Here is a 15183-nt window from a genome sequence, read left to right on the forward strand (position 1 = left end):
CAGTTCTTCATATTCAGAAACAGATCAGTATAACTACGAAAAAGCGCTTTAAGTTATCTAAGCTTTGTGAACAAGGCAATAATCATATTTCCGAGCATTTACAAAACCCAGATTTGTATATCTGTATCATAAATATGCATTCTAACTTTTCTTCCCTTCAAAATTAGCTAGTGTGTCCTCGCGTATTTTACGCAACAATTCCTCGCGATCGCCAGCTTATTCGATTAGTCTACGCCAGCGATGAACATAGTTCCAATCATAAACATAAGCTTCGATAGATCTTCAGGTAGTATTTTATTTGCCAGTTCGTGTTTTTCGGCCTTTGTTTCACGCTTTGTTTAAGGTGCAGATTTATTAGCTTAATGAACTCGTCAATATACATATTATACGGAGGTAGATTCAGATTTTACGTGGTTTATTCCTATTCCCTTGCCGACTGCTCGTTAACGAAGTGGTTCGCTGACATCCCGTTGCCTGCTCTGGCATTCAGTATCTTCCATCTGTTTACACATGTAATTAGAACAGATGTTGACTACTATGAAAGATTAGCTTACTAGTCAGGTAACAATTTTCTTTAAGACTAGGACATAAAAGTCAGGTCCCATAACAAGAACTTAGATGCGGATGGTAATTACGTGAGAACGTATCAGGTATATACAAATTTTGTATGTATGAACGTTTTTGTGTCATCCATGTTTTTACATTTACAGCTCATCGAGACTTGAAAATAAATGCCTACAAAAATTGTAGCTTTATCAATTAGGAAAACTATAATTTGCATTTATTTCTCGAACTTCGAAGCCAGGCAAGAATACAAGGCAAACCAAGTACTGGTGACATATTTCTAACATTTTTCCATTTTACTTATCAGTAACCGCAAAAAGAAAGAAAACCTGACACGCAATTGCAGTATTGCAAGTTGTATTACAAACATGTATGAGTTATAAGAATTTATAAGAACAAATGACTATTCTAGTATGATATTTGAATCGAAGTCCTTTCTGACGTATGTACGCTTTCTTGCTATTTATTTGTATTATATTTAATCTGTAAGAATTTTGTTTAATACTTATCAACTGTCATATAAGCACCACAGTATTTTTTCTATAACAAATGCATGTACTAAATTTAAACTACTTAAATGTTAGTACTAGCCAGTGCGTTAAAACGTTAACCGTTAATCATTTGATTGGTGGAAGACTATAGGATAGTACTTTACTAGTTCTTATAAGCATAAAATTTACTCCTTAGCTACTTCAGCTTCCTTCGTTTTTTCTTTCTTTTTGTAAGATGAAAGCGGCAGCCTTTTGCTGAGTGTCCCCAAAAACATTTTCCCCCAAGTTTCGGTTTTAACTATTACATAATATTCTTACAACTTATCGTACTAAAGCAAAACAGGTTCAGTTCTTTTTACGAATATTATACTTGATATTGTATTGTTTACAAATGTTGGCAGTGTTCGAGCAGCCACGAGTACTGTAATGCGAAACGACTGAGTACCCCTTGTTTGCCTATCACGACTGTTTCTATCAACGTAGGGTTGCTGTCTGTGCGTAGTTTAGTAAGAAAATGATCAACGAACTGTGACGTGAAAGAGCATCCAGCGGGAAATGGCTGGTCTAGACGGTACTGAGTGATGCGAATTCTGTTGCATTGAGATGGCACATCAAGATAATTTGTAAGAGTAAATAGTGTCTCGCCGTTAGGAAAAGAAGCAACAATATACAATACATAAATAAAAAATAATTTCTTCCAGCAAAATAAAACTCTCAATTATTATTGGCAACAAACAACAGTTTTTGGCGCCACAAAAGTCGTTTTACTCGAAAACTACAAATGAGAATTTACCCTCAAGCATGTTACCTTGTTCAGGTTGATGTGATCTATCGGTTGATATGTTTTATATCTGGACAATATCTGAGTTATCATTTACGAATTAATAATAATTTTAGGCTATATCTCATTAACTATGCAATGGACTCTCGCATTGGTAGTGTCATGATCAAGAGCTTAATGACAGTATGTTCCATCACCTCAATAAGTGGCATGGTTTTCATACAGCATCAATTTTTAGGTTTACAAATTAGTTAGTTTGCTTGATTATCTCGCGAACTATGTGTGAGCTTTTTTCAGTGATGCAATCAGTTTGTTCAGTTCCATAAGATCTATCAATTTGGTATATATATATATATATATATATATATATATATATATATATATATATCATCGATTCCATTTTTTTTTTTTTAAACGCTAATAATGTTGTAGAATAAATTATTCTTTTCATAACTAATGTTTCAAACTTTCTCATACATAAACTGAGCCGAAAGGAAATACTTGAAGAATACAGAAGACTCAGAGCAGCGCAAAACCTGCTCCTGTATGCTCAGAAGGAAAATAACCGAAAAAATACAGACTTCGTAATCATTACTAATATGTCACTCACATCTTCTGTGGACAGCTTTGCGGATATTTTATCTTATGAACACAATAGTTGCCAATATCAGCTAAGTTCTTTTACGCTTATATCCCTTATTTAATTATACAGTATGGCGCTAAATTCGTTGTACAAAAGCAGAGGAGTGATTCCTGAGAGTAAAACAAACAAAAAAGTTCCATTAAACATAGGGCGGAAACCCCTCTGTTTACGTGTTCTAGGCTGCCGAAATCATGAAAAAATGAATTTTAAAGGTTCATAGCTCCAAAACTATGGGACCTACCTTGGTCGGGTCAAGACTTCACTTAGAAACAAACTAGTATGTGCCCTGTCCAAAAATACGTGTTTCAGAATCCGGAGGTGCTTTCACAACAATTTTTATAGAGGGAGTTTGACTACGGGCCTATGATATAAAGTACTCTCCAACTACCTCCATAAAAATGGTTGCGTTAGTACCTTAGGATTCTAAAAGATGTATTTTTGGATAGAGCACATACTAGTTCCTAAGTGAAGTCTTGAGCCGACTACAGTAGGTCCCATAGTTTTAGAGCTATGGACCTTTAGAATTCACTTTTTAATGTTTTCGGCAGTCTATAACACGTAAACGATGGGGTTTTCGCCCTATGTTTATAGGAACTTTTTTGTTTGTTTTACTCTCAGGAATCACTCCTCTGCTTTTGTACAACGAATTTGGCGCCATACTGTATATATTAATTATTGTATTTATTTATATCCTTAGTTTAATTTTTCATTAAGTTCTTGTTATCACTTAAGGATTTTACATTTATATTTGGTATAATCTTCTGTGCGAATGTAAAATTCGTGTTTTCCATGTGACCTCACCGAGTTTAGATGGCTTCCCAGCACATCACTACAAATCATCTAACGGTATCAAGATATGACTGCGATCTGAAATTAAGCGCTCTTTAGAATAAACTTTTTGTTATTCAGTATGTGCGAACATAATCCTTAAAAATTTCACGCGATAAGGATGGTAAAGGTGTCGAAATATTGGGTTTTCAGTGTAACACAGCACCTCAGTCGGACCTGGACATTTCGTATCCACAGACGTACCGGACATACTTTATTATACGATTACTAGGTGTGCAAGCTGGTAACCCCGAGTTGTGTCGATGAACATGTGCAGAATTACACTGAGACATTTGACACGATTTTTGACAAACAAATTTAACAGAGTTTTTGGGAAGAATATGACTCTCAGTCTATGTGAAATTCCGCACTAGCAATATATAACACACATATGAGTTCCTCACCGCTATGGCACAATATCCGCACGTAACGAGAATAATGGATGTCCCGAAGTTTAGAACAACTACAATACCCTTAAAAAATTATTGTCTGTGCACCGATTTGCAATTGGCGTTACTACTTTCTTTCTGAAGGTATTAAACGATAAGAAAATCTGGTATAAATTCACTGTTGAAGTTACCACTATGCATCTCACGTTTCGGGCTTTCTATTGAGCGAACTTGGTTTCTTACTTTTGTGACTTCTGCACAGCCTCAATTTCAATTATTTCGTACATTAAAGAAACTACATTAAAAATCAAAAAGTTTCTCTTTGAAGTTTATTATGTGCGTCCATCTTTATGCTGAGAGTTCTGGGAATGAAAATTATAAAATTAAACATGGAAGAGCCTATGCATGCTTAATTTTACCTTAAGAGGGCGTAACAGTTTGTCTCGTTGACAGCAATTTACAAAAAGCAATAACAAAAGAAAATTAAAATAATCAGCGTTTCCGAAATAATTGTGATTTGTAGAGAATAATGACTGTTGTAAATTAATAGTATGGCTGAGACTTCCAGGCGACAAAATGTAAAGTCGCTGTTCCCAAGGTGTCCAATTTTTCCGTTTGCGTTGCGCGCATACAATTCGGCATAAGAAGAGATCATGGCTTAAGACCTTCACAAATAAACAATGGTGGCCATAGCTTAGCGGCAACATGGGCAAAAATGAGTCAACAATACAATAGAAATGCCCATAAGGCGCGCATGGTTTCGACATATTTTTGTATATCGCCCAAAAGAGGGGGAGCACTCCGTTGAGGTTTTATGGAAGTGAGACTACACATGAAGCCCTACAACCATTATGAGTTTCATCGCACTCGAGCCTGCGGAACAGTTAAATAAATCGACTCAAAGTCAGGGTACGTACCATCTCCGATGATCCGACTGGCTTGATATAAGACAAACACCTTACGTTGTTCGTTCACATATTCACTCACGGCACAGAGATCGGTAAAGTACTGCACTTTCGTTTTATACGATCTTGCTCGGGAAGGGGACGATAGCATTATAGGATATTTTTGTCAATGTGCAAATGGAGCACGGACAGTTGGATGTTGTGCACTTGCCATGTTCATTATCTAGTACTTAGGAATAGGCGAAGCAATTGCCCCACGTCTGAAGTCATCTACATACTTGGATGATTTATTTTATTCACAAGAAGTATCTAGGCTCTTGGGAGATGACAATGAACCATCCTTGTCAGAGTGATGAAATTGATAACTGAACTTTTTTGAATACTTATGTACAACAGCAGTGGCGTAACTACATTTTATGTCCCTTCCCCCCCACTGCAAGAAAATACACAGGGTCCCCGCTTTAACATTTTTTGAATGACAGATAACATAATAAATAACCATACTTCCCTGTATCTGTGAATAATGAGTTAAATGCATGCACCTATTAGACCTAAAATTCAAAAATGGAAACCACTTTGTTATACATATAATTTATTCAATAAGCATCAGAATGGAAGATGGATTTACCATTTTGCAGTCAGTGATTGTCAGTCTTCATGAAAAGTAGCAGGAATTAATTGCATGGTTTCCTTCTTGCTTTCCTGTCAGCAAAATTCTTTACTAACTCCCGTACATCCATATTTACAGCTTCATCCGCATTTATTAAGAGCAGTGCTAGAATACTTGATCTATTTTGGCCCATTGTGCTTCTCACATAGTTCATTATGTAATTCCGATTTTGAGAACGACCTCTCCACAGAACTGACAGACAGGGAGCGTCAGAAACAACAAATACGCGGTAATAAGTTCTGAAAAGCTAGATATCCAGTGACATTTTTCACAATTAAAAGCAATGTTAGGTGAAACACAGAACTCTGAATACTTATTTCAGATTTCAACTGTTTTACAAAGCAAATTACTTCCATTGGAAACGAAGAACCAATATCACAACTGTAAGTTGTTTAAAGTATATGTGCTCCTCTTAGAATTTCATAATCAGTGAGATTAATTATATTGGCAGGAAACAAAAAGGAAAATTTGGATACTGTATCACGCAAAGATGTAAAACGGCAATGTAACTGTTAAATTAGTATGTCAAATAGTTTAATATAGATGTTAATTCTGAAGTTTTGTTCACTCACACTGAGATGAGTAACCTCACACAACTCATCAAAATAACGTTTGACATTTCTGAATCATTTGTATCTAAATGGTGTCTGAACATTCCACTTTTCACACAATTTAATTGCTTCTTCCTTCAGATATAGCTGAAAAAAGGGGAGGATGGCAGAACATTGCCGACTTCTAGTCTACAAAACTGAAAAGCATGTTGATTCGACCTATTAGAAGGCTAGGGTGAAGGGCTCTCTTGGAAGTGTCGGGCCCATCGCATTGCGGGGTTTCGCGCCATAGTAGTTACGCCCCTGTACAACACACTGCATCGTTCATAATAATCACCGTAATTGCCTGAGCAGTACTGGGAGTAAGGAAAACCTTGTAGTTCAGCTCAGGTAACACATTAATCATTTTGTATCTTTCAATACCACGTGTTACGCTGATGCCATGATCATTTTTTTCTGCGAACATATGTGTTTTTAATTTTTATTTTTTTATTTTATTTTTTAGACACGGTGCACAATGTGCGATATCCTAACATCCATTCAATTCCACTTATTCCATCTATAGCAATGCTATTCAGCGGAAATACGACACACGGTTACGGCATTCTCTTCCGAGAGGTTTGCCTCATATCAAGCCAATTTGAGCATCCGAGATGGTACGTTCCCTGACTTTGACCCAATTTAATTCCCTGTTCGGCAGGCTCGAGTGCGATGAAACACACAGTGCTTGTAGAGCTCAATGTGTAGTCTCACTTCCACAAAACCTAAACGGAGCGTGACCCCTCTTTCGGGTGATATACAAAAAATGTCAAAATCATGCGCGCCTTATGGGCATTTCCATTGTATTGTTGACCCATTTTTGCCCATGTTCCCGCTGAGCTATTACCACCATTGTTTATTTGTGAAGCCACGACCTTTCCCCACACCGAATTGTACGCGCGCGACTTAAACGGGAAAATCTGACACTTAGCGTATCTTCTTCACTCTTCTAACTAATGACTAACACGGAGAAATTTATTATGTAATCTACAACGTAACGGCATATTATTTACAGAGTGACAAGTATTGCTTTGAAGACATTGCTATTTTGTTTTTCATGTTTTAAAAACTAAAATTAGTAATCAAACTGTCACACCCTCCTAAGTTATTTACCTCTGATGTTGCAAGCCTGAAAATAAAGCTTTTTTTTTTCTGCAGGGTTCCACTTTATATTTAAAAAAAAAAAAAAAAAGTGTGTATTAAAACAACGAAATTCTACGCCGAAGTACCAAACCAATGATGAAAAACCTGCCATAAACACTAAAATCTTTCAACTTATCTATTTGATAAAATTCCTTAGGAACATGCAATATAACAAATTAATTATACTATATATTTTACGACGTATTCTCTATACTAACCTGCGATATCTTTTTTTGGGAGGTGATTTACTTTTGGATTTCGAACGAACTATTGGTGAAGGTGATCTTGATTTTGCACGAAGACCATCTCGTATATCATCTTCTTTCTTCTTCCTCGCAGTATTCTTTGCTCTGTAATATTCATAAAGACCAAGCTTCTCCCAGCCTTCACTAGAAAGAGAAGAACTGTTCATTATTGGATGTGGGGAGGTGCATTTGGACATTGTGCACCTCTTTACCACAATCCTGCTTTACTCAAATGACATTTAATACTTTATTACTGCACATGCACTACAGAACCCGTATACAGGAAATAATGCCAGTCACAAAATGTACAGAAAACTCTTACAGAAACTGGTCATTCCAGCTTGGAACTACGTACAACGAACTACGGAATAAAAATAAAATCTGACTACAGCAAACACTTATAAAATATGAGTTACAGTTTCGGCAACATATCATTGCCATTATCGGTAAATTATTTGATGAAGACATGACCGGATAATGTGTCTGACGGATGCAATGATATACGAGGTGCATTCAAGATACAACACTTCCTTTCTTTTTCTCAGGACTGGTAACAGATAGGAACGTGCTGTTTGTTTTAAAATACGTGAGCACTCGTCAAAGTGTGACAGAGATGGCAACATCGTACGCCACAGAGCAGCGTTGAAAGCGATGAAAGCGGCAGCGGTGAAAGTGATGATTGTTTTTGATATTTACGATACTCGTGAAGTGGCGACGTTTTCATTACAAGAACAGCGTGTAATCATTCGTTTACTCCATTTGCGTGGTAGTGACATTGCTTGAAATTCATTATTAGTTGAGTGAGATCTGTGATGATGGTGTCATGGATGTGTCGAATGTGCGCTCGTGGATGCTACAGTTCAAATAAGGCAGAATGTCGTGTGACAACAAACCAAGACAATCTCGGACTCGCACAATCAGGCCTCGCTTCCAAAGTTTGCATTTCCGTTGGATCTGTGAACACAATCCTGCATAACGACCTGAAAATACGAAAAGTGTCCTTCAGGTGAATGCCACAAATGCTGACGGACGACCGCGCGCGTGGTATGTTCTAGGCAATGTTGACGCGAGCCTTGGCTGTTTCCAATGATGAAAGATCCTCTCCGTGGTCGCACATTCACTAGCCGTGCCGCTATTGCATAAGCGATTTTCCAGTGGTCAAAACAAACTCTTAAAGAAGTGTTCGCTGCGGCCATGGAATCGAGGCGTTGACGTTGTGAAAAATGTGTACGGCTGCAGGGAGATTACGTCGAGAGATGACACAAAGTTTCATAGTTTTCGTGTGATTAGTTAGTGAGAAAGAAAAGAGGAGGCGTTATAATTTGAATGCAGACCGCGTTGTCGAAACTGTAACGAAGATTGTTACCAGTAATAATGTTGTTTTGGTTTATATTTTTCCTTCAATTGATAAAACAACCAATATGTTAAAATTTAATAATCCTCTGGTACTTAAAGAAAAAGTTTATATGACAACTGTTTACGTTATTCTACGATTCTCTACAGAAGTTTCTCGAACGTTTCTCAAGTAGATACCACTATTATTAGTCAAACTGTTCACGAACCATCCTACTTCAGTCTCCTTCGAAAATAATATTTTGGGGAGCATATATTAATACCAGTATATGTATAGTATAAATTCAAATTACCTTAATTTTGATTAAATTTTGAGTTCAGCGTCCCGTTCAGGAGCGAGGCTATATGAGACGCGGATCTATAGTTTAACGTGAGGTCCGAACCACATGAGCTTCCGCTGGGAATCGAACCCGGATCTCCTACGCCAAAGGCGCCTACGCTAATCGTTTATCCACGAGAGAGCTCTCCCTTAATTTCATATTGGTGTTAATAGAAGAAAATACATACTTTTTTTTAACAAGATAATTCAAGGCTATCAACAGCATGATATAATAATACATCTATACAATCTGTATTATTATATTGCTATTACAATTTGTAGGACCTTTACTTATTAAACTGTATAATCTAATATTTATATAATCTATTCCTGTTTGACATTTTCAATTATAGTGTTTGATACACAATTCACTAAATTTTATTATTATTTACTTTTTTTAATAGACCAATATTAAATTTTAGAGGACCCCAAAGGCAGACCTCGAGGACCACAGTTTGAGAAATGATGCTCGACACTACTATTACTAGAATCCTACTACGAACGAAATTCTGCTACAAATACCAAGTCCTCCAAATATTAAAAATATAACAAATGGACTTTCAGATGCTCATACAAGTGATTAAAAACTATAAATACACGATTAAACTTAACTGCTTATTCACAGATACAACCTAATCATCGCAATTAAGACAACAACGAAGATTTAGGTGAGAATAATTTGATATGAATCATTGAAAGCATAAAATGATCGAACGCCTTCTAGAAACTGACTATATACGTGAGATGTAGTTTACAAGGGCAATCTTTGTAGTTCGGCAACTGGAAAGCCGATGACCATGTGGACTATACTTTCAGCAGAGGATGAAAACACCGCAATCGAAAGCGAATGCTACCCATGTCACAAAGTGCGCGAAATATTCAACCAGGCTGCGTGTTCGAATTTTATTCGATCTATTGTGAAAACCTCAACAACTTTATCTACACACACGTTAAGCTGCCCGAATTATTCTGAACTCATTGGCTGTGAAAAGCTCTACAAATAATTTTGAGAACGTTAAATTTATATGAAGAACTCAAAGGACTAGAGTTACAAATTATATTTCCGGGCTTTGACATCTATGGGTATGTTAGCCCGTCACGTATGAGGAATGATCCTTCCGCGATCACGCTATCAGGGGAATTGGAAAAGAAAGGAAATGGTCTGGGATCATTATGTGAAGTATCATCCGGCATTTGTCTAGTGCGAATAAGGAAAACCAAGAAGAACCTAATTTAGGACAGCTGGCCTAAAAGTGACCCTATCGGTAATCGAAACGAGGACCGTTCGTACCAGTGGCGAGAGCGTTAACGACTACCACACCTACATGCAAGTTCTGTAGAAAACTTGATTTACTGTACTAAATCGCACGAGACTTTGTGAATTTAATATGTTTACTCAAACATTCTAAGGGAAGTCACTTGAAGTTACTCGTAAGTACTTCAGAAACCAGTAGACGACATTAGTGCCTACGTAAACAAATTCCACATCATATGATTCACAGTAAAACTTATTTCATTTATATTGATCAAAAAAGCATTATGTGGTTCGTATTCCACGTTAATCAGTAGGTCCCGTCTTATATAGCCTCGCTGCTGAAAAGGACGTTAACATCAACTACAAATAACTGAGTAGATATCAGAAATTTTTGACAGTTACTGTTCACCCACTCTGGACTGTAGTTTTCCATTGAGAACTTTTTTCGAGTATTGAGAACTATTTTCTTCTTTTAAGATGCAAAAATGATGGAAAGCAATTGCATTCTAGATACTATTTTTACAATGTCATTTTCAATAAACTCTTGTTCAAGAATTACATAAACTGTCGATCTTTGATTATTAATGTTAACGTTTTCTTAATTTTTGAATGACTCATTATCGAAAGTTATATATACTGTTCTTCATATATATACCGTTAAATAACCGCTCTTCGCTCTTCATTACTTTTCATTAGACATTAACATTACATGCTGAAGTCAACATATGCAAAACACATTATAACCAATGTTGAAAGATTCACAAGATCAATGTTCATTTCACGTCAAATAAACTTCTTACAAGCAACCACTACAGATTTTATTGAAATTTAGTAATATTGTGGATATTAGGGGAAATAAATTTGTGAGAAATTTTAGTCCTCTACGTCTGTTTGTTTCTTGTTATGAATATTTCGAAACAATCGTTTTAATATCCTTACCACGTATAAGAAGTCATCATTTTGGTCCTAATTGAGATATGATGTTGATTTTAATCTTGTTTTCGCAGTTTCGTTTAGAATAACATATACAGACTTAAGAAAGAAACAAAGCCTCATTAGAAATATTCAAGGTTAAATCAACTCGGATGACCCTGATCATTTGTTATTCAAATTATTCAATAATTAATTCAAACTCCAAGACTAAAACGAATTTTCCATCTGAATTTGAAGCAAAATTTTGGCGATTACTTATGTGAAAAAGTAGTTAACAAAACAAAGACTACTAAAAATCCAAGAAGAACAAATGAAAGTACGTGAAGGCTAAAATTTCTCGTAATTGATTGGTTGATTTGATATAGAATGATCTCCACATAACATTCAAATATACTCCTTACCTGTCTCGGGGTCTCTCATGACAAGGTGGCCCGTAAAATGCTTCAACAGCTGCTAACAGCCTTTCACTAGGTGGAGCTGGGGCAGGAAGTCGAATGTCCTTAGGATCTAAAGGTTTGTATTCTCCATCTTCAAGCTGTAATAATATTAAGCAGCATTATTACGAAAACCAAGAAGTTCATACCAACGAAAATAAGCATAAGGCGAGAACAACAATGAATAAAACTTTTCTGCATATAATACTCTCGACTAAGTTCGTTTACCTTAGAAGAAAGAGGCCATATTAATTCTTTTATTAACTGACGTTAAGTTTATTTTCTTTTTCTTTCTTTCTTGAGCGGATAGCGTGGCATTTACGAAATAATGACCTACATTTCCTCAGTTTTTACATCCCAATTAGTTAGATTCGCTTCAATTAAGGAACTTCAGGTACATAGGTAAGGAACTGTTTTGTACCGGAAGGAGTTGGAAATCTAGGAAATGCTAGCCACAAACAACCATCATAAGAATTAAGATGATAATACTAATAAACTTCTTAATGTGCATGTGTAGCAACATTTACGTTATAAAGTGGAGAGGAACTAAGTTGTGCATTGATACTAAGAAAATTTGAATAATGAGTTCCTTGCTCAGACACAGGGACGTACCTAAGGGGGGTGGGGGCACGGAGGGGCACCGGCCTCCCCAAATCTTGGCTTGGCCCACTCAAATATTTGTTTAAATTATATGTTACAAACTGTTTTTATCCGACAATAAATGAAAATTTATCCAGAGTAAACTGAAATTATTCATAGCTACTTCTAAGAAAAGGTTATATTTTAAATCCATTTAGAGGCTATTTCTTAAATGTTAAGTGAACAGTAATAAGAGTATAAGATCAGTAACTTTTGGCGCCGGACGACATCTTCGTTAACATTGCGAGGTTCTTCCAGCTCTTAGAGTGATTCTAGCCTTATAGTCGCCTTGAGGTACTAAGGTCTAACAGGGTTCATACAAAAATATTGAACTCAAGTTCCCTGAATTTTCCAGGTTTTCCAGATATTAATTTTGCAATTTCCAGGTATAGTGGAAGAAACTAACAGTAAGAGGACACACAAATTTTAATAATAATATATTTATATATTTAAGAATGGCCATCCTTCTCCCTAATGAACGATAGCAATTAAATATTGAGTCACAAGAAAATAAATAATTAAAATAAATAAAATTTAAAATATCCAAAACTTTGTTCTATACGTGAATACATTCAAAATATACTAAAATATTGAACTCAATTTCCCTGACATTTCCAGGTTTTTTACTAGATATGATCGATTTCCCTGAATTATCCAGGATTTTTTCTTCCAAAATCAAATTCCCTGAGATTTCCAGGTTTTCCAGGTAGTGTATGAACCCTGTCTAAAAATCTGAGAATAAACTTTTTCTAACCGACTAAGACAAAACTAAAAGGTCAATTCAACTCAGAGGCTAGGATAATGAGCCCCCCCTTCCCCATTGCTGGGATTTGCAACAATTTGCAACATAGTATTTTATATTTTAATTGTCTTACAAGAAGGTACTGAATGTTTATTTACTTTCTTATTTTTATTATGTTCAACAACGATTCTGGCAAAACAGAGAATAGAATACGTCAACTATTTAGACCCTTATATGTGCTGGCAACACTGCGACTGAGTGTGAAAGAGTCCACAAATTATCGGGAGTACAATATATATATATGCTACTCCATTTAAAATAAGCCCCCTCAAACTCCAAACTCAGAACTCAGAACTCTGACTACGTCCCTGCTCCGACATCTACGATTACGTTGAGATTTTGATACTTTTGGTCAAAATGAGGTAGCGTAAAAGAAACGGTGATAGTATTATGAGCCATCCTTTCTCCTTGTTCCCAGGAGAAAGTGTTTATGTATAGAGGATGCCGAAAAAGGCGCAAAGCTCTGGACTGTATACTTTCCACACCGCTCGTCTTGTTGCAACTTCAAATTACTTCCAGTAGTTATGTGGACATTTTAGGTGACAGGTACAGATACTATTCTCTAATGACGACTGAATATTTCACGATGGGAAATGCGCCAAACACAGTCAAACCGATTTTGGCTTGGGGTGTGAACTTTCAACACTTCCCCTCAACACCTGACATGAACATTACTGAACATGTATGATTAGCTTTACAGCATCGAATACAGCGTATATTCCCTCCTCCATTATTGTTCACGCAATTGAAATGAAATGAAATCTTTGAGTTTTACGTCCCACGGTTATGCTGGTTAGGCTAAAGAAGACGGTGATGATGAGTAATGAATGAAAATGGTGGAATGAAGAAAGTGGGCGGAAACGGGAGAACCCCGAGAAAACCCACGCACACAGTGTTTGTCCACCACAAAGTTCACTTGGCGGGGGCTGGGATCGAACCGGGACCCCAAGCACCAGTGGTGAATGCTCTACCACTGAGCCACCGCGGCCCCTACTCATGCAATTGAGTCCCGGCGTGGAAACTACTCATGAGTTACACCCTTACGATCCAGCTCAAACCTCTTGACGTCTAGTAAAAGCCAATAGTGTGCAAGTGCAGTCCCCTCATGTGTTGAAAAGCTCCCTCATGTGTTGAAAAACTATTTTCTTTTTTCTTATTGTAACCAGCCAGTTATAAGCTCTTTACTTCTGTTATACTTTAGTTTTAAATTTAACTTTAACTTTTAAAAATAAACAAAAAAAAATCTTTACATAATTTCAATAAAAATATTAAAAATTATTATATAATTTGTTTAATCATTTATTTTATGTACTAAAAACATTTTAACTTACATAATGAACTTTTTCATTATGTAAATCTTGTTAACAAATTTTTCATTTAAACCAAATTTCAACTTGTGCATAAACCCAATTTTCTGGGTCATAACGTGGTTTTAAATTTACATTTTACTTCGCTTTAAATAACAACTTCAACAACAACAAAACTCAATATTTCCAAAATAAAAAGTATACTACCAAACACTATATCATTAACTATCTCAATATAACTAAAAAACTAAAAACACATTTTATCTTCAAACTCCAAACATCATAATTTACATCAAATAAAATTAAAAAAAAAAATACTATTTCATTAAATAACATATTTTTCTCTGAATCCCAACCAAATTAAAAACTTATATTAAAATTAAACCTCAAATAACTACTATAAAAAACAGTATTTTTATTAAAAAACGCAAATATGTGCTTAAAAACTTTGTCAACTGCCAAAAATGTCTCAACGCATAAACCAATTCACAAACAAAAAAGTTGGTTATGTTTAAAATACAAAACCTCTCGCAATATACTCTCAATTAAAATAAACCTTAAACATAACCACATGGTGGAGGCGCCGGGTATCGATTCGGCTATAAATACGCTAACACTATCACGAAAAACCTTTTCGTGCGAAAATCATATTTCTCCAAAGCATCGAGTGAAGCGTAACATTCTGCAACTTTCATTGGATATTGTGAAATGGAGAGTGTGCCTCCCGTCAGAAGGTTTGAGCCGTATTTCATATGCCTGAATTTCTAGACCAATATAAGCTGTACTAAGGCTGAAGTTGGTTTTTGTTAATTACAATTTTGTTCAGGTGTTTATTAATTTGATTACTTCATACATATGCACACAGGATATTCCAGGAATAAATTGACAAACT

The 15183-nt window shown here is 35.8% G+C and overlaps 1 protein-coding gene across 11 annotated transcripts in view; it reads right to left on the reverse strand.

Annotated features, from left to right (window-relative positions):
* The window catches only part of scaf6 (SR-related CTD associated factor 6), a 134118-nt gene that overhangs the window by 25685 nt on the left and 93250 nt on the right, over positions 1–15183 (reverse strand). For 7 of the 11 annotated variants that reach the window (XM_081742870.1, XM_081742872.1, XM_081742875.1 and 4 more), the window contains 2 exons: positions 11511–11644; positions 7223–7408 (listed from right to left, as the gene is read on the reverse strand). In XM_081742870.1, the coding sequence (XP_081598996.1) occupies positions 7223–7408; positions 11511–11644 (320 nt within the window). The remainder of the gene's footprint in view (positions 1–7222; positions 7409–11510; positions 11645–15183) is intronic. The other 4 variants (XM_081742873.1, XM_081742868.1, XM_081742876.1 and 1 more) reach the window with 1 other exon arrangement.

Source organism: Thermobia domestica, chromosome 16 (assembly GCF_964235325.1).
Source record: "Thermobia domestica chromosome 16, izTheDome1.hap1.1, whole genome shotgun sequence".
Classification (NCBI taxonomy): domain Eukaryota; kingdom Metazoa; phylum Arthropoda; class Insecta; order Zygentoma; family Lepismatidae; genus Thermobia; species Thermobia domestica.